The sequence below is a fragment of the Onychostruthus taczanowskii genome, unplaced genomic scaffold (assembly GCF_017590055.1).
Source record: "Onychostruthus taczanowskii isolate IOZ18803 unplaced genomic scaffold, ASM1759005v1 scaffold165, whole genome shotgun sequence".
Taxonomy (NCBI): Eukaryota; Metazoa; Chordata; class Aves; order Passeriformes; family Passeridae; genus Onychostruthus; species Onychostruthus taczanowskii.
Window position 1 is genome coordinate 342,927 of NW_024498851.1, and position 24,875 is coordinate 367,801.

General features: G+C 42.2%; 1 protein-coding gene across 1 annotated transcript; it reads left to right on the plus strand.

Moving 5' to 3' along the window:
* Window positions 1–2,873: 2,873 nt before the first annotated feature.
* Window positions 2,874–24,617, plus strand: SPNS3 (sphingolipid transporter 3 (putative)). Its single transcript, XM_041399570.1, has 11 exons — window positions 2,874–3,081; window positions 6,165–6,230; window positions 6,725–6,861; window positions 7,405–7,556; window positions 8,433–8,499; window positions 9,224–9,414; window positions 11,471–11,623; window positions 14,738–14,927; window positions 17,484–17,549; window positions 22,837–22,935; window positions 24,048–24,617. Exons 1-11 carry the CDS (start codon window positions 2,874–2,876, stop codon window positions 24,213–24,215), a joined length of 1,497 nt encoding a protein of 498 aa, XP_041255504.1. The 3' UTR covers window positions 24,216–24,617.
* The last annotated feature ends 258 nt before the right edge of the window (window positions 24,618–24,875 follow it).

A 24,875-nucleotide genomic window follows, 5' to 3' on the forward strand; every position in this document is an offset into this window, starting at 1 on the left:
ATATTTAGTTTTTCACAGATTTTGTTGCTGTTTGCTATTCAGTGGTTTAATAAGCTTCTTTTTAATACATGTGTGGAAATGGTTTGGAGTGAATCAGGATAATAAAATACTTTCAATTTATATCTTTCTGACATCTTGGTTCACTATTAATGCCTCTTCTGATGTAGCTTTCTGGGAAAGCTCTGGCAAAGCTCCAAAGCTGTTCACGGATGTGGCAGCATCCACCATTAGAGGATATTTGGATAAATAAATACATTCAAAGGCATTTTGTAGTAAATACTTGGAAATCCTCTCAGGGAAAGCCAGAAGCTCTCACACAGGTTGAGTGTCAGCAGTCCTGTCGGGATTCAGGCGTGGCACATTTGTTGGCCTGCTGAGGATCAGCCAGCCACTTTAAGTACCACCAAACATCTCTGTTCTTCTGGGGGGGTCTCAGTTGCCTCTGCCAGGCTCAGCCTTCAAAACAACTTTTGGTACCTCAGCCAGATTCCAAATGGTGTAAGAAAATATGTTGCTCTCTCTCAGGACTAGTGCCAAACATGAGAATAACGAGGTTCTGACTTACTGCTCTCATGGGAGGGTTTAACTGCATGGCACAGCAATGAGAGCTCATGCTCAAATGAACCACCAAGAGAACAGAGCTTCTGAAGGAGTATGACAGGCATAAAAAGCTGCTTTTTATATTGCATGGGCACCTGGCACCGACAGGGTAAGCTGTGGAGGCAAACACTACACTTTGTTCCAAGAAAGGAACTGCCCGACTGACAGAACAAATAAGGAAAAATTTTAATTGGCTATAACAAAGTGAGCTGTGATCTTGCCTGACAAAAGTTGACGTGACTTGTACAGTGGCATTCTATATATGCCCACAATGGGGATTGTCACAAACTTTTGGTGGAAGTTTTTGGTGCAGTGTGGTCTGGGCAAACAATAAAATTGTGTTTGGAGAACAGGACAAGCATGCAGTTAGGCAGGGTGGCTATCAAGGAATGGTGGCTATAGGAGCTGAGGAAGGCAAAGTCTCAGGGGCCCTTTTAAAAACCACTGCAGATTTGTACCCAGCACTGAAACCCAGAGTGAGTGCAAGGAGGTGGCTTGTGGCATTGAGGGAAGGGAGGAGGGGGATGTGTAGACAGAGGTGATGGCACCAGTGGCCAGGTAGTACAGCAACAAAAAGCATGAAGTGGGATCTGGAAACTTTAATGAAGGGCAAAAAGGGAATCAAAAGAAGTGTTCAGAACTGATGGATTTGTGTTTGTGAGGAACATTTTGTTTAATCTGACTCTGTCTTTGGAAAATTTGGAGTGTGTAAATTCTGTTCTATAAAGCAAAATCGTGTTCTTGCCACAGCAGTTATATTAGAAACCTGCTTTTGGCCATCTCAAAACATCAGCTCTAGCAGTAAACGTCACTGAGAGCAATACAGGATGTGCCCTGGATACTCCGACGACGCTTGGATCCAGAGACATTTAAAGTATCCAAAGTGAGAGTTAAACCCTGATGAGCTGTCCCGTGAGTCCTTCCTTACAAGGTCTGAGCTGTGGCCGGGCATCAAACACGGAAAATATTCCCGGGAAAGGCCTCGGAGGCCGGGGGGAGCGGGCGGGGCGGCGGCGCCGCGCCGGCCTTGGGGCGCCACCCAGCGGCGCGGCCCCGCCACAGCGCGCTGCGGCCCCTCACGGGCCTGCGAGCGGGGTGAACCGCTGCTTCTGCTTCTGGTTCTGGTTCTGCTTCTGGTTCTGGTTCTGCTTTGTGCACGGCTCGCGTTGGAGGGAAAACTCCTGCTTTCTACGAAATTGTGTTGATTCTTTATTGCTTCCAAGAACTTCCAAAGAACTCTTGATTTCGCTGGGTTAGTTAAGCGCTGGGATAGTACGGATGAGGTGACATCCCTCAGAGAACATCCTGTGGTCCATAGCACAGGAAAGGGGAGATAAAAGAAGGAGAAGACAGAATGAAATACTCGCGTTGAGCACATGGAAGCAAAGGACTCTGCATTTTGCAAAAGGGCCAAAAATGGTAGGTGCTATTTTGTTTTTCAGTTAGTCTAAAGTGTGAAATACCCAGTTCTCAAAAAAAGCCCAACCACAGACCTGTGTGTTCATGCATGAGTCATGAACCATAAGCAGTCCTTCTTCAAATTAGCTGCCTCACTCTTAAACTCTTAGAGTTTGCTGGTAATTTTCACTTTAAATATTATTAATAGGGTGCAAAAAAAACAAATTAGCTTCTGAAGTTGGTAATCCATAAAGCTCAAAAGACATGTGACTGAATACTTATAAAAATGTGAGTAGACAGAAGAAAGAAGGCAGATAAAGGTGTCTATGTGTGCCAAAAGAACAAGAATGTCTTCCTGTGCCCTCTCCTCCTCCCCTTTTGGACCTGTTTTTTGGGGGAGAAAGGGGGAAACAGCCCTGTTTTAAAGGCTTCTTTCTTTCTTTCTTTCTTTCTTTCTTTCTTTCTTTCTTTCTTTCTTTCTTTCTTTCTTTCTTTCTTTCTTTCTTTCGTAGGAGGGCTATTTCTAGCTCTGACAACTCACTGACAACAAAGAATACTGTTATTTTTGCATTTGTAGTTTCTGTGAGAGCACTGTGGAGTTGTTTTATTTCTTGGGTGCTCAATGGATTACTTTGCTTTTGTTTACATTTACTTTGCCTTATCTTCAAGGCCAAGGTTTTCAGCACTTTTGCAAAACACAGCACTGCAGCTTTTTTCTTTGTAGGTTCTTCTGACTGCAAGGAACATTTCAGTTCTTAGTGGCTGTGCTTCAGTCCGGAAATGACCGTAGTGATTGAAGTTCCTCATAGCCCCAACACATCAATTTCGTGTGAGGAAATGCTTCATCACCCCTGCTGAGTGTCTGCACTGGAAACATGCAACCCCCCTGTGAACATGAAGACACAAACTTGCTGCTCCAGCCACTGTTTGAGGGACAGAATTATGGAGCTGCTGCAGAGGATGGCACAGAGTGTCCATCAGTGGCTGTGTCAAGGAACAATCCAGCAAAGAGGGATTGCCTGGTAGTTGCTGTGCTGTGCTTTGGGAATTTAATAAATTTCATTGATTGGTTCATTGTGCCAGGTGAGAACCCATTTTCCTCTTCTAAAGAAAAAGAAATTTAAGTTCTTAACAGCTCTACAAATGTTCCTGAAGTAAGGATATGCTTTATGTCTTTTTACTTTCTCTCATTTATCTGCTTTAGCCTGTTGATCATACTCTTAATGAAACTTCCAGTTATAAATCTGGAAAGACCTAGGAGTGATTTACTAGATATTAATAGTTAGTAGAATGCTTATAAAAATAAAAGAATACTTTAAAATCTAGGTATCTTATAAACAGACTTTAGCATAAAGGGCAACTGGTCCATGTTTGTGGCTGGATTCTACAGAGGTGTGAGTAAGGAGCTTCCCTTTACTGTGCACAGCAGTTTGTTTACAAGGCCTTCTTTGCATCTAGTAGATTCTATATGTTATTCCTTTATCTGAAGAATACTGATGCTATTCCCTCCATTACAAGTTCAAAAACTATGTGATCTTTGTGATAACTTTGTTATCCATGTTCTTAGGGGAGGCTTAACTTCCTTGTGAGCTGCTGGCAGTCGTGTGATTTCTGCAATTAAGAGTGAAACATGATTGCAGAAAAAGAACAGAGACCCACTTCCTTAAGCCTACTCCCACCCACAAGTTAGGACTTGTTGTCTAATAAATCATATCCTTCCTCCAAAATATGATTTTTAAACAATTTTTTTTTCCCCAGCTGAAAACTACCAAGAATTTCTTATAGTAAACTGGGGGGGAAATATGGAACTTTTTCTCCCATATAAATTGTGGTCTGTGTAAATTCTTCTATTTAGTACTACTCCTAAGCATCTCCCATCTTCCAGGGATCCGATTTAGAAAATAGGGGAAGCACTTGTTGTGAACTTGCTATATTTTACTTCTGAGTAACCTGGGAAACAGAAATATTTTAAACCTTGAAAAAACCCAAAGGATGGATTCTTGAGTTTGGAATTCATACCTAGTTACAGCACACAAAGTAATTATTTTGCTACTTCAACTATTCAGAAATGTAGGACAGTTAGTCAGTATCTTTAAAAATGGAGAGTGTAGTGGGTTTAAGAGTTTGAGCTTGGTTTTTTGAGTACTTTTTAACAACACAAGAGGAAAGGAAGCAAGTAGGAGTGCAGTTGGAATGCATGCTGAATGACACTGCAAGGCTGCGAGTGAAAAACTTCTGTGTATGAGTTCTGTTGTCAAGCAACTTTCCTTGGAGAGGGGCAGGGGACAGAAGAGGATGAAAACATCTTCAAGGAAGAGCTTGGATGCTAGAAGGGTGTCCCCTTGGGAGGGTTAAGATCAAGAAACCATTTGACTCATTCCAAGCTTTGAACTATTCAGGGGCTCCTGAACCAGCTAAGAGCTTAAAATTCTCCCACCATGCTCCCAGGTACCTTCAGGGACATGCAGGAATTCAAGAGCAGAGGTGAGGATAGTGCCCAGGCCTTTGAAACATCTCCTTGAATTACACTGCATGACTAAACCACATTTTACTTGGTTCTATGACTGCTGGGCCATGGGGAAGTCTGTAAGTTGCAGTTTATACCACAGCAATAAAATCCTGTTCACCTGCTAGAATTCAGTGCCACTGCAGAATTCTTGCAGCAGTGCGTTTGAGTTTGGCTGTCCAAGTGTGTGACCGTGTTGTTAGATTCAGCTAACAGGAAAGGGAGGAAGGGGAGGTGTGAGTATCTGCTTAGGAGAAAACTGGCAGCAGTTACAAAGTTGTGGTTTCCGGATAGTTTTGCTCTCTGGCTTTGACAGTGTTTGCATCACAGAAAACAAGCTCTTCCCCTTAGTTGTTTGCTGACTCCAGTTTGTTGAAACTAGTGACCATGCAGACCTTTTCCCTCTTTTCTGTCCACCAAACAGTTCAAATCAATGCTTTGTAATTTGCCAGGATCTGGCAGAGTCAGTTATTTTAGTTATGTGGAGGGGATGACATTTTAATGGTGCTCAGTGTGAATGTTAGTTTGAGATGAAGTTGTGGTTCTGTTCAAGTCTTGTTAGCTGTGATTTGTTCTAAATACTCCATGAGACCAAACCTGAATTCCTCTAATACAGTATTTCTGTGCATTGATCACTGGCTGCCAGAAAGGAAGGATATAATTGATTGTCCTGTTTTAATGATGCAAAATGTTTGAATTAAATCTCTTGTTTAAACTTTTGAAACCATTAGGAAACCCCTACATGTAAAATATGTTCAAGAGTCACTGAGAAACAGCTGTAAACCTCTGGAGCTGCTGTTAGGCTGGACCTTGATCTACAGTGACTTGAAGTCACATCAGTAAATAGTGAGTGGCCTGATTCTGCAGCCATGGGGACTGTGGGAGAACATGGATTTACCTTTAAATTAGCTGGTCCCACACTGCTTTTAAGTGGCTGGAGCAGTGTAGTTCATGGCACAATTTGTAAAGCACAGTGTGGGAGAAGAGGTGCCTCTTGCTGGCTTCACCCACTCCCTTCTGCTGCAGATGAGCTCCTGTGAACACAGCAGGCAAATTACACAGAACTTGTTCTGTTAAGTAGTGGTGGTTTCATCCTCTTAAAAATGTTATGGCTTTATCTATTTTGACAAAAATGAAGTGGCATGAGAAGTAAATGTTTTTTTTAAGTGACATCTTTCAATGCTGGAGTACGGGTATTTTTTCAAAGCAGTATCTTCTATTTTCAGTTGGTTTTCAGCAGTGTAAATTGGAAATACAGAAAGGTGAGATGGAAGATCTGCAGCTCTGGCATGGTGTAGAGAAGAAAATGACCTTTGTGTCTGAACATCCACTGTTTTCTTCTACATTGTGTCCATTAAACTTTGAACTCTAAATTTTTCATATTCTTAGGTGCTAATGGTGCAAAAGAAGCAGAACAGGAGTGGTTAAAATAGTGCATAAACTGATTTTCATAAGACCCTTATAGTAGAAAGTCATTAGTTTTATCTATAGCAATAAGAATTTTTAATTCTCTGTGCATCTTATGCTTATAGTAGAATAATAGCTTACATCTAAACTAAAAACTAAATGTGCTGCAGTTCTTGCAAGCCCTGTTTTTGGGTGGTAGTTACCAGGATTAGCAGGGTGCTTTGCTGTCGTTCAATGTCTGCCTCTGTTGCAGGGATCCTGTTGGATATACAGAAATACTTCAGGCTCAGTGATGGGAAGACAGGTCTACTGCAGACAGGTAATAAAATCTCCTCAGTTCAGAGAGCTGACTTTGCCTTGCCCCTCTGTGGTCTGCTCCTAAAACACAGTCCAGTTTCTTAGCTCTTCTAGTTCCTCCTTCTATGTGGTATTGCTCACTTCCACTTGTGGGCAGGCTGACTATAATGCAAAACTGAAAATCAGACTAGAGTTGGGTCCTTCAAAAATCCCACAGTATGTGAATCACAAAAGATGAAGGGTTTCTCAAGAAATACAAGAGTTGAGTAATTCACATACATTCATATTGTTTAATTCAATTCACATCAATTCAATGCACATACATTTTATTGTTGTATAAGTATTTTGAGTCTGCATTTGTCTTTTTCCAAATACCAATCCTCCTCCTAGTCCTAGAAACTCAGCCTGCCTTTAAAGCCTGCCCTAAAAATAACCTGAGTTTATCTGAGGGCTGAGCAGTACGTGTGACAAAAACATTTAGATAAATATTATCTTTGTTCATTGTTGGATTTTCAGTCTTCACCTTGTGTTACATGCTGGCTGCCCCCATCTTTGGATACCTTGGAGATCGCTACAACAGGAAGATCATCCTTGGAGCTGGTATTTTCTTCTGGTCTGGTGTGACCTTGGGGAGCTCATTCATCACTGAGTCAGTATGTTGCTTTTTTAGAGGGTGCTATGGAAATAACCTGCATGCATCTTGCAGGACTTGATAGAGTCCTTCTCTAATCACGTTTGGAAAAGCATCAGTGACCACTCATTTCCCGAGCCTTAAGCCTGGACTAAATATGCTCCATGCAGGAATGCCTTAAAGGACTCTGGAGTCTAGCCTAGGCAATAGAGAGCCCATACATTATTGTTGTGATTGATGGGGTTTTATTTTTGTGCAGAATGGTTTTTGTTTATGACCTTACAGTTTGCTTGTTACATGTGTTCTATCCACCCTGTCCTGAAATTCCCTCTGGGTGTCACTCTGAGAAGTCACTGCTGTGCAGAAAGAAAAAGCCAAGCAGTGAGATGTGAGGGGAGCAGGTGTGAGTGGAGGGAATACAGACACAGGCAAAAGGCAGTGGAATTCTGATTTCCTCTGGTAGATTTCATCCACTAAAATGCCCCTCTTTAGCAGTAAGCTTTCTTTCTGTTTCTTTCTTTCTTTGCATGGACTTTTTTGACTATAATATGTCTTTTCCCTGCAGCATTACAGGATATTTGTTCTTTCGCGAGGATTGGTTGGCATTGGCTCTGCCAGTTACTCCACTATAGCACCTACCATCATTGCAGACCTGTTTGAGGAAGGAAAAAGGACCACAGTGTTATCTATCTTCTACATTTTCATTCCAGTGGGAAGGTTGGTTTTCTTGCAGTGGCCTTTTGAAATTCTGTCTGACCACACCTGCAATTCAATATATCCTGAGCCCTAATCAGATTTATTTTGATATATTTCTTTATTGGCTCTTACAAAGGGATTTGTCACTTCCTTGGCAAGTTTGAATAGAGCTGATTAGGTGTATTTCTCTACTTACCTTGAGAAAAATTTGCTTTTCCCCCCCTAATATTTTTAGGGAGAATCTAGACTCCAGCAACTCTGGCTTTGAATAAAATATTGAGTCAATTCTAAAAGAAATATGTGCATGAGAGTATGTAATTTATTTCTGTGTTTTGGGAGACAAAAGCTTTTAGATATTAGTTTATTTGACAGATTTTTCAAGAATCCTCCATTAAATGTTTCCCAAGGAAGAACTGGTACTTCCCTCTCCTCTTTTAGTTAAATTGACATTGTGTCTGAAGCAAAGGTGGAGAAGAGCTTTTCAAATGGTTTAGAGGCATATTCTGTATCAGAGCAGGCAGCCAAGGCTGGGTCCAGAAGGCAGATTAAAACTAAAGAAATTCCTGCAGGGCATAATTCCTTTGGCTAGCACAGGAGGGAGTAGGTAATAAAATGTTTTATGGGCTCTTTGATCCAGGTTTGCAGTGTCATTCTACAGAGTATGTATTCCAAGGGGAATCTGGGACATTACTGTCATCATCTCAAGTCTGCTCTGAGGAGGTTAGACTCTCTTTTTAATACTGGCTGCCAAGCAGACTAGCACAGACCATGAGGGTTATTTCTGTTTATCCCTTTGGAAAACTATGACAGAACATTCTCCTTAGCTGGCAAGACACATCATTTCAGCAATCCAAAATTCATTGGTGCTTACTGACCATTCCTTTCTGCTGTTTGCAGTGGCTGTGGTTATATGCTGGCAGCTGGCATGGCAAAAAGCACAGGTGACTGGCACTGGGCATTCAGGGTGAGTCATTTTCATTCACTGTAACACCAAAATCATCACTGGGGTTTGGATTCTTTATATTCATTGTGTTCAAGGTGAGCAGTGGGAGGACTTCCTACCCTCTGACAGGTCAGGAACGTGGTGTTTAGGAGAAGTTTTCCTGCAGAACAAGTGGCAGATTTCTGCCTAGCTCTCATAGGTGTAGGTGAAATTGTACAGCAGCCAAGGCAGGTGCTGAAGTTCCTCTTACCTGAGAGCACACTTGGAATGGTTGTTACTGCACCAAGACCTCCTCAAACAGAGGAATTTGAAGGTAGAATTAATCATTGTACTGGTAGCACCAGTTTCTGGAATGCTGCTGGGAACAACTTCTTTGTATACAAAATCAGCTAGCACATGCAGCTGAGTGGGGCAGAGTATTTAGCTGAGTAACACGATGTTCTTCAGGTAACATTGGTGACTGCATCAGTGATTCTTGTGTTTGTGGCTAGAATACTACAGTACAGTTTTCTTTCTTCACATTTTTTTGTTTAAATCAGAGGGAGGAGCAATCAGGTATCTGTATGATGGGGAGGGAAGATCTATTATCTTTTCTTCAAAGTCACCAAAGTCACTCTTTTTCTTTAAAAATATGATCTAAACTAGCACACAACTATTTCTGAACATACTGGAAATTTCTGATAGTGATTCTAATGCACTTGGAAGAAAACAGCTATCTTTGATCTAACCAACCTTGTGTCTACAGGTAACTCCTTGCATGGGAGGACTGGCACTGCTTCTCCTGATTCTACTGGTCCCTCACAAGATCCAGAGAAAGACAGCAGCACACAGAGCACTGAGCATCTCTGGCATGATAGGAAGAGCAGATGAGAAGCCAGATGTACACAGAACTACCAAGACTACTTGGTGTCAAGATGTGGGATCACTGGTCAAGAAGTAAGTGGTTTGAGCTACAAAGGCTCCCTCTGTTGAGGAATCACTATTCCATTATAAGAAATATGTCCACTGAGTCCCACTTTGCTCCTTTGAGCCACATGCTGTATGCAAGAGGATGGAAACACCATTAGTAAAAATCTTCTTTCCACTTTTTTACAGGAATGCTGCAAAAGAGATAAAAAATTTCTTTGTTTCTTCTATCTTCCCATTTTGAGGAGGGGGAAGGGGGTGAAGTTATGTTGGCAGTTTGCTCCTATTTGAATCCAAAGCTCTACTTTATACTACATTTTCCCTTCCCTACAGGAGCTAGATTGGTAAAAGTGCATAATTTTCTGGTGTAAATTTATTTATAATTCTTAGCACCCGAGGAAGGTTGGATTAGCATGTCCCAGGCACTCTGTGGTATTTGAGAACCTGCTGTGCATGAGGTCAGAGTTTGTGGGACCCCCATATGCTTTATAAAGTAGTTGTCCATGTGTTTTGATGGGCTGAGCTGTGGCTGGCAGATGACATCTTCCTTTTAACCACACAAAAATTAAAGATGCAGCTCACCTGCAGGGTAGAGTAAAACGAGGACTGGAGCAGGTTGCTCGCTCCTGTGCCCCCGCAGCCAGGCCGTGCCAGGCGGTGCCAGGCGGAGCCAGGCCGTGCCAGGCCGTGCCAGGCGGTGCCAGGCCGTGCCAGGCCATGCCAGGCGGTGCCAGGCCATGCCAGGCCGTGCCAGGCCGTGCCAGGCGGTGCCAGGCGGAGCCAGGCGGTGCCAGGCCGTGCCAGGCCGTGCCAGGCCGTGCCAGGCGGTGCCAGCACAGGACGAGGCGCTGGAGCGGCTTTGGGAACAGCAGGTGCCGCTGTGCAGCTGCGCCAGGCAGCTCCGCCTGCCGCTGCCGCAGGCTGCTTTCCAACCCAACGCTTTTCCTTTAAAGACTTGCTTTCCTGGGACATCGTTTGTCTTTGGAATGTTCTTCCAGATGATCCAGCGTTTTCTAGCTGCCCGCTAAATCTGCATCCTCTTTACATCCTGAATAGCGGGTACATTAGAGATCGGTTTTGTAGGATCACAATTTGTAGGCACTACATCCTGAAGTGAATTTAAAAACATAATTTCCTGAATCAAAAATGAACTTTTCTGACATTTCAACAACTAGACTATCTCCAAAGTTGCTTTCCTACAGAGATGTTTGAGTGTAAAAAATATATCTTTTTCTTTTCTTTCCCTTTAGCAATTGATTCCCATTTTCTTTTCCTTGGACAATTGATTTCCAAAGCATAAAGACATACTGCCAAAACACTATGTGGTTCCACTTTTAACCAAGTCCAAGAGTACTTTATCTTTAGGAAATAGAGAATTAGGTTCATTTCTTAACAAATCCTCTAGTTTGGTGGTCACATGATCATTTGCAGCATGCATCTCTATTGACCTCAAAGGAGATTTTTTCCTGAACTATTAAGGACAAAGAGTCAGGCAAAAATTTAATTTTCTCCTAGGATAGGGCAGGAAGGAGACAAGGTTTGGACAGTTTTCAAAAATGTTTCTCCTTTTGTCTGAAACTTGCTGTGGAGATTGAATCTATTTTTACTCTGTCAGGTAGGGTTAAGGAGTGCTCCAGCCCAGCTCAGACCCAGACGTTGCTCTCATTTATACTGGTTACAGAAACAGCTTAAAACCTGAGGCATTTAGACTTGAACAGAGAATCCTTTCCTTTAGGTACTAAGCCATTAAATTCTTGCTCACTCTCTATTGTTATACTTCTGCTATCAAAAAATTCACAGCAATTGTTTTGGCAGAAGTTGGCATGAAATCTGCAAGAGACCAGGATTTAACATTAAATCAGTAGGTCATACCCTTTGCTCTAATTAGTGCTTTATTGTTGAATTTCATAATAAAGCCTGATCAGAGTTCAGATATTCAAGGGAGTGGATTTTGATTACAAGATGTCTGAACGCATTGTTTTGTTATTGCTTGAAATCCTGGGTGTTGCAGGTAGGTTTTCCCTTTTTCCTCACACCATTCTTTCTAATATCTCTCAGCTGGTTGGTTTTTTTTTTCTACTTTCAGCTGTAGTTTTGTCTGTTCCTCACTGGGTCTCACTGCCATGGCCTTTGTCACTGGAGCCCTGGGAATGTGGATGCCTCTGTTTCTGTACAGAGCTCAGGTTGTGCAGGGCCTTGTCCCACCATGCCTCCAAGACTCGTGCAATTCATCTAACAGGTGAGCTGTGCCTAGGGAGCACACCTGGAAACGCTGCAGGGTGCTCAATCACAGCTGGTTTCCAGAGGGGAGGGCAGGATGTGACCCAGCGCTTCTCGTGAAGGCAATGGGCTGTGAATGTTAAATTGCCTCCAGGTATCTGAGACACTCCCCTTTGGTTGTTTGTTTATAATCACTCAGTTAACTGGAAAGATGCTGCCAATTTAAGTAAAGTGGGAAGAAGCAGTAATAGTAACAGTTGTGGGGGAAAAGGAGAAGCTTTAGCAAGGAGTTTTTAGTTGACAAATGACTGTGCACCCCAAGTTACTTAAATGCCCATTTAAGTATATTTGAATCTTGTGTTGTAGTAACTTGCCTATTATCTTCTTCTTATTCTGTTTTCATAATCGATGCCGTGTTGGTGAGTTCATTGTGGCTGCCAGCTTGAAGAAAGCTTGCTGATTTTTATGTAGTATCAGATCATCACACCAAACCAGGATCTTGTGAATAGCTGCCAGCAGAGCTCTGCTTACAGAGCATGTCCAGACCAATGAAGATTCATTAACAGTATCAAATATTGTATAAGAAGGGGAATTTACACTAGTAGAACACTTTGAAGTAGTCAAGACACACCTTTTTGTACATCCCTTTTCCCCACCAAGGAAGAGAAGCTTTTCTTCACAGTGTGTTGTCCAGAATACAAAAATGTATTCAGTGTTCCTCTTGAGTCTTCACAGCTTCCCTCAGTAACAGTGAGCACTGGGACTGACTCCTGGCAGTGGTCTCCATACAAGTATCCCTTTCTCCAGGAGGTACCCCAAGTCTTGTTTCAGTCTCTGCTTTTGTAATGGATTTCAGAGAGCTAAGTGCTTACTGCATGGCCTTTCCAGGTAAAGACACTTAAAGGGAAAAGCAGTAATCACACCTTGAATGTATCCTCTGCTAATGGGATTTTTCTGTCTTTCTGCAATGGAATAACTGAGTCAAATCAGAAGTGAGTTGTAGCAAAACCAGATGGATTGAAGAATCATCCCAAAATCCTTCAATGGGAAATGAATTGTCCTTCCAGGGATGCAATCAGTGGCACATTACTTATCAATGAACAGTACTGGGAAGAGAGTGAAATACAGGAGTCTGGCTCAGGGTAGGCAGATGAGGGAAGCCGAACAGTTTAAGATGTTTGGCTGTATCTGTTCACAGATGCACTTCAAGTACTTCCTTTGTCAATTTGAAGGTGTTGGCCTCTAGTTTGTTTTCTAATCCACTTCTGAATTATTATTCCACAGTAGTGTTTTTAGAGCAGACATGGTCTTCAGGGAAGTGAAACAGAGCATTTGATAGTTTAACCTCATGTACTGCTTCTTATAGGATGCTTTTAAATCTAACCTTGGCATAAGCTCATGCCAGAAGCAGTGTAAGGCTGGTTTTGGAATGTTATTCCAAGGGGATGTAAAGAAACAGAATATAAACTACTATGTCGGTCCTGATGGTGCTGGAGGAACTGAGCTGCACATTACCAGACCTGCCCAGGGATACTTTTAAAGATGTTTTTCCCTCTGGCTGTTCAGCAGTTTCAGACTTTGTTTAAGGATCAGGACTGTGTCCCTTAGACTCCTTGGAACACAGACTCAAATGGCACCACAACTGATTCAAGTCTCAATCCTTTCAATGTAGATAAATAGGCAGCGTGAAGTTTTTGTTCAGGTCTTTGTGCAAACACTTTCAAACAGATCAGAGAGATAAGTGAGCATTCTCAGACCCTTAAGGATCCCACAGGAGCCTTTCCCCAGTACTAGGCTTCTGTACTTTCCTACTCCTGTCAACTGAACTATGCTTGGATTTAGTTTTGGCCATTCTCTTTTATTCCAACTGCAGGTTTATTTCAACTTCAGTTTACAACACATGAACATTCTAAACACAATTCCCTGAATGCTTCAATCAACTAATGTCACCTTGGAACTTGCCTCTCTTGAACAAATGTCTGAGATTATTCTGCCAAGTGACAATCTATAATGTCACCATCAAGCTATAGTCAGTGATGGATCAGAATCCTGAAGAACTTGCATGGAGAGTACAAATTTTCTTCAAGTTTGTTATCTTGCATAGCAGTACCTTTTTTTTTTTTTTCTTGTAGAATTATTGAGTTCTTCCTAATCAGCCAGAAAGAAACTAAGAATTGGATGTTCTGTAGTTTAAAGGAACAGATCATGTCCCAGCTAGTTACTTTGCTTTGCAGTTAGAAAAAGTTCAGGAAAATGTACAGAACTTGCCATGTAGCACTCTAAAATATTCAGAAGCACTTGTGCTCAGAATACATTGATCCTGTCCCTGCTTGCCTTCAGAGAATTACAATGCAGTGGCACCACTGATCTTGGGCAAGAGACTTGCTTTGTCATTGGGGGGGTCTCACTGGGACAGAGACAAAAGCACACATGCAAGTCCCTTTGGAAGCTGAATCTTCTAACTATTCAGACATGTTCCTTTAAAACATGAACTTTTGGTTCCTGAAGAACACATTTGCATTTGCAGACACACAAAGCTGAATGGTATTGGAAACTCTGTGTTCAGAAAATGATACGTGGACCTGGCAGTAGTTACCTATTCAGTATTCTTTGAACTCTTCTGGGAAGTGGTAGGTGTTTCCCATAGTCAGAGAAGTGACTCATCTCAGCTGTGCTAACCAGAGGGTTATAATTTAGATGTGTATCATTCCACGTGCTAGGATCTCTTCCAAGGCAGCAGATTGTGATACAGGGTTACTCCATCTGTGTTTCAGGGATGACTGGGTAGACTGATTCACAGGGTAACCATGATGACTCTGTCTCCTCTAAATCACAGCATGTCCAAGCCAGATCATACAGAGCAGAGCCCTCCCTGAGCCTGGGTGCATAACACCTGCTCTGTAAATGGGAAAATATCTTCTCCAGGGGATACAGCCACCATTGCAAAGCCATTGCTTCAGCTGGGGCTTGGGATTACCTCCATTTAGAAGGAGTGGGAGGGTCACATCAAGTGGAATAAAAGTCAACTTCCCTATTAAAGATTCCTCTGAAACTACAGGTACAAGCTAACACCATTTATTTTTCCACAGTACAGTTTTACTATGCTCAGCTGAATCCTTTGCTTTGTCACCAGCCTTATATTTGGAGGCATCACCATTGGGACAGGAATCTTGGGTATTATTGCTGGGGCAGAAGCTGCAAGACGTTTAAGGAAGATAAACAACAAAGCTGATCCTCTGATCTGTGCCACAAGCATGTTCATTTCTGCCCTGTGCCTCTACATAGCTCTGATGGTGGCCCAGACAAACATCCTTTCCACTTTTGTAAGTGACAATTAGCAAAATGTCTTTTGGCTAGGGAGAATGGGAAGGGGGAGGAGGAGGCGAGGGGTGGCTTTTGCAGAACTCTCTGCAGTCTTCTAGACCATTAAGAGGTTTCAGTGACTTGTGGCAAGGTATCCAGGTAAGCTGTGGGCTCTGATGCTCTCTTAGATGAGGTCTGTCCTGTGAGAGCCACGCTGGGCAGTCCTTGGTACAGAATAAAGGGCAGACAGAGCACAAAAATTGGGCTTGAGGTCCTGCAGAGTGCCCACACTGAAGAAGAAAATAGTAACTATGCATTTAGGTGCGTTGAAACATGTCCCTTATGCAAAAATGTAGTTAAAACAAGTCTCAATCTTATGTTAATTTTTAATGCTTTGTGCCTAATTTAGTATTCTTATTTATTTTTGCTCTCTTAATACTTAAGGGTTGGTGTAGTTGGGACTGTACAATACACACTGTTCTAGCTAAGAATAATTTAGCCCTCACCTTCAAAGCCCCAGATCACTAGCCGATCTTCAAAGTCAAGCTTTTGGCAATACAAACTGAAGTATAAATCATTTAAATTCCATTCTCGGCAAAAGGGAAAACAGAAACTTACTAGGAATGACAAAAAATCCCTGTAAGAGGGAACTGAATGTAAACCCTATTTCAACTGTAATCTGGTAACAGCTGGGGAAAGACTCCTGTGCATTTTTTCTGTGACTCCACAGCCAAAATCACCATGATTAACATGTAAAGTAAAGTAAATTACAGTAATCAACAGTTCTCTGCAAAAGGGCACTTTTGCATGTTTTTTGCTTCTAAGAATAATGCTTGTTCAAAGAGGTTTTCCTTCTGACTCCTCAGGAATGTGTATTCCTGTGGAAAAACACCTTTACACCAAGAGAAAACACAAGTGGATTGGCCTGTCTAAGTGTGTGCACACAAAGCAAAATGGGAAGTGTGAAGATTATTTTGGATCCAATAGTGGGGATCTGAGCGCCCAGAAGAATTACCCGTTGTCTTTTTCTGCTTCTCAGAGTCCCACAAGCTCTACTCATAGTGTGTTCCTCAGGGGATTTTTTGTCATTAAAGGTAGAGAACATCAGTTTAATTTTCCAGTGTGTGTTAGATGAGTGAATCAATGTATTTGGTTTGAACTACCAAAACATACCTTTTATTAGAATCATGGAATCACAGAATCATAGAATCAGGGTTTGGAGTTGGAAGGGACGTTAAAGCTCATCCAGTTCCACTCCCCTGCCATGGGCAGGGACACCTTCCACTATCCCAGGTTGCTCCAAGCCCTGTCTAACCTTGCCTTGAACACTTGCAGGGATGGGGCAGCCACAGCTTCTCTGGGCACCCTGTGCCAGGGCCTCACCACCCTCAGAGGGAAGAATTTCTTCCTTATATCTAATAATATATTAATTATAATATCTCTATCTGAAGCATTGTGAAGGAAAAGATGTCTTGATAATGGTCTATACTAAGTTTATCAATGCTTCAAGGAACATTTTTTCCCAGACTGGTTTGGAGAAGGAAACAAATGAACAGAACAGACAAGAGCCAGATGATGTATGGATATCCTAGGTCTATTATCCATATTTATTACCTACAGGATATCTATAGGTATACTAGGTCTAGTTCTCCTTAGGAGAATGTAAGCCACCCCTCCAAAAACGTCTGAGTTTGTCACTGTGCCTTTCCTAGGCTGTGTTTTCATCAACCAGGGACAACATCTTGTCAAAGGCCTTATCAAACACAGTGCTGGCACCTGTTGTAACAATGTGCCATCAGTCTGATTAGTAGATAAGAATATTGTGCCAGGTGCCATGTGACTTTGTGGCCTGTGTTTCTGAAGAGATTCTGCTTTCTAGCATTGCTCCACCTCAGTGGTGTAACTTTAATCCTTTAATCCTTTTCCTCCTTTAAGTCTCGCTTAGTCTGGGCGGGCTGCTCCAACCTGTGTCCAGGGCTGGCTGAAAGGGTTAATATTTTCTGAGGCCACAGCTATAAGAACTGTTCAGTGCCCTACCCCTTTTCCTCATGGCTGGGTCTCCATCTGTGATGGATTAGGGATTTCCCACAGGACACCAAGGTTTTGAGACTGCCTGTCCCTTGGAGTCCATTCCATTTTGGAAGTTCTCTCTCTGAAGGAGCCCTAAGAGTACTTGTACTGGCCCAGAGGTGTTCACTTGGCTTCATTTGCATCCCTGTGCACTTTGTAAACCTGTGCTGAATGTTTCTCTTCCATGGATCTTGCTTTCTCTTCTTGGGTTCAGTAGTTCATAGCAGTTAATTTGGGAGGCTGGTATACGTTTCCTATTTTGGCTCTTCTGCTGAGGAATTGTGACCCAAACACCTTCTTTGATTCTTTTCCCCACCTTTAAGGTGAAGTTAGTGTTTGTAAGCATAGACAGAGGTGTTTAATTTAGAAGTAATGGGTATGTAGGACAACTCTTACATAGATAAGCACAGTCAGTGAGCCTGCCTCATCCTCACAATATAGAAGGGCAATGCAGAGTATAGTATAGTATAGTATAGTATAGTCACTGCTTTGTTTCTGTTTTGCAGATTTTTATTGCACTTGGAGAACTGTTTTTGTCTGTAAACTGGGCTGTTGTGACAGACATACTGCTGGTAAGTGCTCATGAAACTGTTTCCTTATTTCAAGGTTTTGACAATGTAATATTGTTCCTAAACCTGCATCTTGGTGGCCTTCTGGGGACAGATGAACAAACTCCTACAGAGAATCCCCTTGTTGGTATCCTGCTTGGAATCACTGCCACAATGTACTGCTGGGCAAGGATGCCAGTGGCAATAAGGGTGTGGTGGTGCAGTAGTCCAAGTTATTATAATCCCAGGAAGATGTCCTGATTTGGGTGGAACTCATGCATGTGGTGCTCTCTAGTGCTGTATGTAATACCCATAGTATTTTGGGCTTCTGTACAGCTGTGTTGTCAGACATCTGCTAGAAAATGGCCTGCTCCAGAAACAAGGTAATTTTGTGTCTATAATCAGGTTTTCTACTTGTTTTCCAAAGGTTTGAAAGGATGATCCCAATGAGGCAAAGTTGGTAGTCCATGAACTATTAGCAAGTTCCCTTAGTTCAGAATACAGTGCAGATGAATTCCAGCCCTTGCAAGTCTAACTCATAAGTGTGCTACACTGCCAGAGCATCAGGCCAGCAGTGATGCTTAAGGGGCTCTTGGGAATTCCAGGACTTGGGAAATCACAAGCCAAGGAACAGCAGTGCATGATTTCATTTGGATTCTGTCATCAGTAATTTCTTTAGAAAGGAGTGATGTGAAAAGCACACATCTTGTAGCACAGTCTGTCTAGACTGTGATAAGCAGCTTCTTTTTATAATTTCAAAGGTTTTCAGAGCTAATAATTTTACTTGAGTTTTTACTCTAAATAAAAATTTGGCAACCTTTCATTTAGGTTGTAGCTCCACAGTCACTAATAGATGTCTGTGTAAACCCTGGGGCAGATACTATAACTGCTGAGCTACACAGATCATTATAGTCTTATCAACTAGTTTATATGACTTTTTTTTAAAAAATAATCTATAATATGAACAAGTTGAATATGGTTTATCAGTGCAATAAGCAAAGAAATGCTCATATCTGATGGACTGCAGGAAGCTGATTTAAACACCAAAGTTATTTATATGATTGACAATTCTTTTCTTGCTACCTATGGCCATAAGACAAAATATTTAAATTTACACTACCCTTTTCTATGAGGAATAGATCACCCAAGGGACCCAAACTCTACTTTGGGATCCCTGTGCTGAGAAACTGTGGATGTGATGGTAACACTAATATTTCAAGCAGGAAGCTCCCTGTGAGACAGGGACTGTTCAGACAAGTGTGGTCCAGGCACAGTGCTGCTGCAGGCACTGAAAGTGGGGAAATTGGAAAGCCATCAGGACAAGTGAGAGAAGGCACAAAGTTAAGGGACAGCAGAAAGAGATCTTTGGCTGTTTCTTCCCAAGCAAAAGACATGTGAGTGTTTCCCATTTTATGTAATAGTGTTTCATTCTAAGGAAGCTGAAATCTATTTGCAGATTGCTGCTGCAAACTTCATGGTCATTATAAATCTTTCATTTGAGAACCACAGTGAGTGCATTCTTGTGTAGCACAACATGCAGTGATGCACAACAGCAGTTCACAAGAAGGACAGGAAAAAAACCTTGCAGCCAGTGGAGCACAGGTCACTGGCCCTTGCTATCACAGTTAGAACTGGCAGTTTACCCCTGAGGTCACTGCACTGTGGTCTGAGTTGCTCTGATATACAAATTGCTTGGTATCTCTACTGGCTAACTGAACCCAAGTAGTGGACAAGCTGAGCAGAGATGAAAGTATTCCTATTACAGTGTAAAAGGATGAGAAAGTATATTGCCAAATGCTGAGCACTCTCTAGTGACCAAAGGGACCAGCTGTGAAGCACTGCAGAGCTCTCCTTCCACTGCCTGACCTTGCCTTGGTGTGAGTCTGCTTAACTTTATATTTCATAGCTGAAGAGCCTCTCTTTACATTCTGATTGAGATGAAGGAATGGAACTACTTACATTTCATGGGTCTTCAGCAAAGTCCTGCTGACACTGACTGTGCATTATGTTCTCTTTCACGGTGCTGCTCTCTGCATGTCAGTTTTCTGCATCTGGAATTTTAATAAAATAGTAAATAATGCAGTCAGCATTAGTCAATTGGCTGCTTGCTTAAAATCTCAGCCAGCAGCCAGGAGGGTTTTGATTCTTATTTGACTCTCACAGAATGGTCAGAAACAATTATCCTATGAGAAAAGAGCTGAAGCCTTGCAGCAGTGAACAGGTGCAGAAAAACTGTCACTGGTCCAGACTGACAGTTTTACTTATGTTCTATTTCAGTTTATTTTGAAATAATTGGGCTTTATTTTTTGCCCCAGAAGAAAGTATAAATACCATTGCCATTCTTTTTACATGAGTTGAGGCACCAACTTTTTAAAGTTTCTCAATTTGCTTTTCTTTGAACTCCTACATCTGCATTTTTATTCTGTCCTCTGTCACTGTTAGAGAGGAAGGTGACATCACTGAGTTGATAATGGTGATACATGGTGAGGAGAGTGAGGCAGATGGTTGCTGTCAGCTCTTTCTTTCAATTCCTTCCTGAATCCAAACAGAACTTTTGTTCAGTTCCATCACTCCAGTCTCAGCTTTCTGAGGGAATGCTACATCACATTGCAGCCTGCAGGAGATCTGTGGGGAGCATCATTGTCATATCCTGGATCCATGTAGATCTAGAAGAGGAGGAAGTTCTTGTCTCCCAGGTGACCAACATCCCTAACTTCCATTTCTTTTAGAATATTGTGGGATTAATTAGCAGCAATATTGTATCAATTGGGAACAACTGGGGAGGTGAAAATTTTGGCATATCAGAGCTCTGTGGTGCTGTGTTCCCTGGGAACAGACATCAAGTTTATTACCACAAATGTGCTTTGGGTTGGATCTCTTGAATTCTAAATGCTACTAATTGTTTCATCAGAAAATTATGGAATTGAGCTGAATTTGTACACTCCTGCCAAGGTGTGGGGTCCTGGGCAGTCACTGTGGCCAGGCAGGACCCCATGGCTTCTTCAGAGTCCCTGTGGGAAGGTGTCTTTTGTTTCTTTCTGGTGAATCCCCCAGTGCCTTGAGCTCTTGAGTATAGTTTCTCTTGTGCAGAAGAACCCGAGTAATAGCACAGGCAGAGTTTGTATGAGCCCTGAAACTGTAAGAAACACCCCATCCTTCTCTCATATTTTTCTTGTTACAGTTTTGTTCCATCTCTTGTAGTTGCAGATATGGGGAATTAAATAAAGGTAGCAAGGAAGTAGTGCAAGGCACTGGGAGAGCCAAAGTACATTTAGCTTTTCTCATGGTTCAATGTCCATGGTATATTAAGTGCATAACAATATTTGATTTTCATTTCTCAAACACAGCCTGTCATGATCCATAAAAGAAATTTGAGTCTAGGACAGATGACATGAAAACCTTGGAGAGCCAAGGGCTGACAGTCTCCAATCTAGTACAGTCTGTCATTGCCAAGTCTGCTTACCAAGCTCAGAGTTTCCTATTGTGTTTTTTTTTGTCTCTGTACACGTGAACCTGTTCACAAAGTGTGCATGCTCATCATCCAGGTAGGTTCTGAGAGAAAAAAAAAAAAGTGAGTAGACTGCACTCCCTCAGTCTAGATCATAGTGTGCTTTGGCCTCAGTGAGAAGGAGCTGTTGGATTGTTCCTTCATCCCGTGGGTGACAAGGATTTCAGAACAGCCAATCTCACATAACTCTGCTCCTACATTGTCTTCTGGGGACTGGATGCAGTGTTGTGGCAACATGACATCACACTGGTTTTCTGTAACTCTGGAGAGATCTCCAAAGCATCCCTGGTTTAATATTTACTATTATTGAAGCACTCTACCTAAATATTCCTAATGAAAAAGAAATGTTCTATCCATGCTTAGAAATACCTGTTTTGGAGGGACTAGGAATGGAGTGGGTTATGCATTAGCTGCACATGTGCAAAGGAAGGAAGGAGGTTGTCTGTTCTAATCCAGCTGCTCAGAGCTCTCTTGCTGGCTGCAGAAATGCTGGTTTAAGAGTGATTTGTGTATCCAAGGTTGAGTCCAAGTGCCTAAGAGGGGCACTGCCAGTGTTCTCTGGTTCTTTACTGAAACTCTGTGGTTGCAGTATGTGGTAAGCAGGACCAAAACTCTAAATTAAAAGCAAGAGCAGGGTCTTTTTTAGTTTTAAACCCAACTTAACATGTATATTAATGTTTCCTTGAAGGCAGTGATAGAGCCACAGTATAGATCATACACCTTGAGTCTGTCCCTTGGTAAAACACCAATCATTCTATTAATTAGTGTGTGAGACATACTTAATGACACTTAGGTGAGTTTCAAGAAAACCCCCCAGACTGTGGAACAGAGGACTGAGAAAATATTAAGCATTTTGTTTCTGATATGAGCAAGTGGTTGGAAAACAGAGGTATGAAGGTTTGAAATTGCTTCTGTAGCATTCTAACTGTGAATGCTTTTTACATAAATGTGTTATTGAAAGGCTTCTTCAGACAGAGTTGATCTTCAGTAGCACAGGCATAGAGCTCTTATTACCCCCAAATTACTATATTTTATTTGACAAAATAGTTTTAATCTACATGATGCTATGCCATGTTCTGGATGTGCACCACATCTTCTTCTCCAACTTGTTATTTAAACTGTGTGCCCTGAAAAACAAAATCAGTGTGAGGTGTTACTGCAGTACCTTGTGTCTCAGGTGCTTCCACTTTCAAGCAATACCATCAAAACATCACCAGCCACTTTCTGGTTGGGCAGGTTGGGTTCTCACCTTCAGTCTTCAAGGGGTCTGCAAGGGCTCAGCTGACATGTTTTACAGCTCCTCCAGGTTCCAGGTACCCCACTTTCCCTCAGCAGTCTAGACCAGGCCTGCTGACACAGGTCAGAAGATATTTTTCTGAGAGACTGTCAGTGCTGAATCCTTATTGGCAAATCATTGTGACTGCAAGGGATACTGCCTGGAGGCTTCTATTGGTTGTATGGCCAAATGGATCTGTACAAGCTGCTCTGAGCTGTATATGGACACATATGAGTCACAGTTTAGCTACTTTATTGTTGTTTTCTCCTGTATATTCCTTTCTTGAATGTTTTTTTCCTCAGCAAAACATGCAGTGTTCCCTTTTGCTCAGAATAACTTTTCTGTCTCCGAAGTTCTAAACAGTGTTTGAATATGAAATTTGTCTTACAAAGTTGTAAACAGTGTTTGCATATGAAATACATCAAAGTTGCTCTGTCAGTGTCTGTGGGATATTCTGGAAGCAGCTGGGCACCCCTGAAGTTCTCTGGGTTGATGTTCCCTCCCCTGTGGGCTGTGCTTTGTTTCAGTACGTGGTGACGCCGAGGCGACAGTCCACAGCCATCGCCCTGCAGATTTTGGTGAGCCACTTGCTGGGAGATGCAGGCAGCCCATACCTCATCGGGGCTGTAAGTGAATTCTCTCCTTACTGAATTTTCCTTGGGGTAAAACTTCTAGGAACTGATAGACAGACACTTACAGAATCATAGGCACTACTTGGTCCAAAACCAGAAATTACTCAAATTGCTGGCCCTGAGTCTAGGACACAGAGACATTTTTCTATGTGTTTTTACTTGCATGAAGCACTTGGTCCTGTGACAATGCTTGTAGGTGTGAGTAGTTCCATGCAGTGTGTAGAAATTTACAGACTCATACATTTTTAGAGGCATACATTTTTGCAGAGACAGTGTCATAGGATGTAAGCACTTTCTGCTAAGTTTGTGAGTTTCATGGAAATTATTTCAATGTGTCAAAACCCAAGACTTAGTTCAAATCTTGAAGTTTGAAATCTTGCAATTAGTCAATGGTGTCTTGAAAATTCAGAACAAAAGTGGTGCAATGGTTGTCTTTAGATACTACTTGACCTTTAAAGCTCTGGTCTCAAATCACCTTAACCCTGAATTCCCACATTCCTAGAGACCTGCTCTCTCTGCCCTTCCACATTTACTTGATCTTAGATGCTTCTGTGCAAATCAGCCTCATACTGCTTTCTCCATGCAATTCGTTAATTTTAGTTCCAGAGTAGTTCCGTCAGTCTCATTTCCTTCCTCCATTTATTTTAAGACACAGTTGGTAACAAAGCACCCATTTTGAGTGTTCTGCTTTATTGACATGGGAGATTGAGTCTTTGTTGGTGATTTAAAGTTTAGTTTTTATGAAAGTTTATTTAAAGAAGTTCACCCCCTGTTTACAGTGTCAGGATTAGACAAGGCCAGCAATGCCCAAGTGAGCCATGCCTGCAGAGCTGCTGCTGGCCCAGCCACACAGGAGGTTCCCCTTGTCCTCAGCTGGGTGAAACCCAGAGTCTCAACTGTACAATCTGTCTGGCAGAAAAGAGAGCCTCTCTCCCTGAGGGATTACCCTCTCCCTGGGTACTGGGTTTGACAAACTTTGGGAGCAGACTCTCATCCCTGTCTGCCTCTTTTATTCTTTTCAAGGCCCACACTGTAAAGAGTCTGTTTAAAGCAGGAAAGGATGGAGGTGTTATTCCAGATTAATGACAGCCTTGTTCCCTCCCCAGATCTCCAATGCTATCCAGGCCAGGAACGTCCCCTCGTTGCAGTGGAGTTTCTGGAGCATGCAGTACAGCTTTGTCACCTGTGCCTTTGTTGGCGTCTTTGGAGGAGGATTTTTCCTCCTGACATCTTTCTACGTCGAGGAAGATCGGAAAGAAGCACAGAGGCTCTGAGGTGTCTGTGTTTATAACTGTGAAACCTGGATGTGGTGGCCTGTTTGACACCAGCCACGGGATTGTCTCTGTAACATTAAACCATGTTAATGTCTGCCTTACGGTAATGCCACGTCAGTGTCTATAAAAAAGATAAGGACAAAATCCCAGTGAAGTCCCAGATTAAACAAACCTTCCACACTGAGCAAAACAGACCACAGAGCTCACAAGCAAAATGCAGTTAGTACAAAATGCTGCAGTATGTGGAAATAACATCCTTTACTGTAGTGCACCCCTGCAGACTTCATGGAACATGAGGTTCTTTATCTGTAGCCCTATAGAACCAGTCTTGTCTCTCTGTAGCACTTCTCCCTCTTATAAAAAGTATAAAATATTTAGAGAAAACCTTTTGAATTGGACAGAGCCCTGTCCTCGAGCACCTGGATTCTTACAGCCCTCTTCTGCTCACACTTGGTTTTCCAGGTACCAGCAATGAACTGTCCCTCAAAGGAAGATGAACTGCAGGGAGAGATTTGCACAGAAGAAAAGAATGTCCCTGCTTTTTTCTTTCCTTTTTGCTTAATGAGATACAGCTGGGGAAAAGGCCAAATCACAATTCCTCCATATGGCACAAAATCCTGCATACTGAATTTTTGGATGCTTTTGACTGCAAGTCAAAAA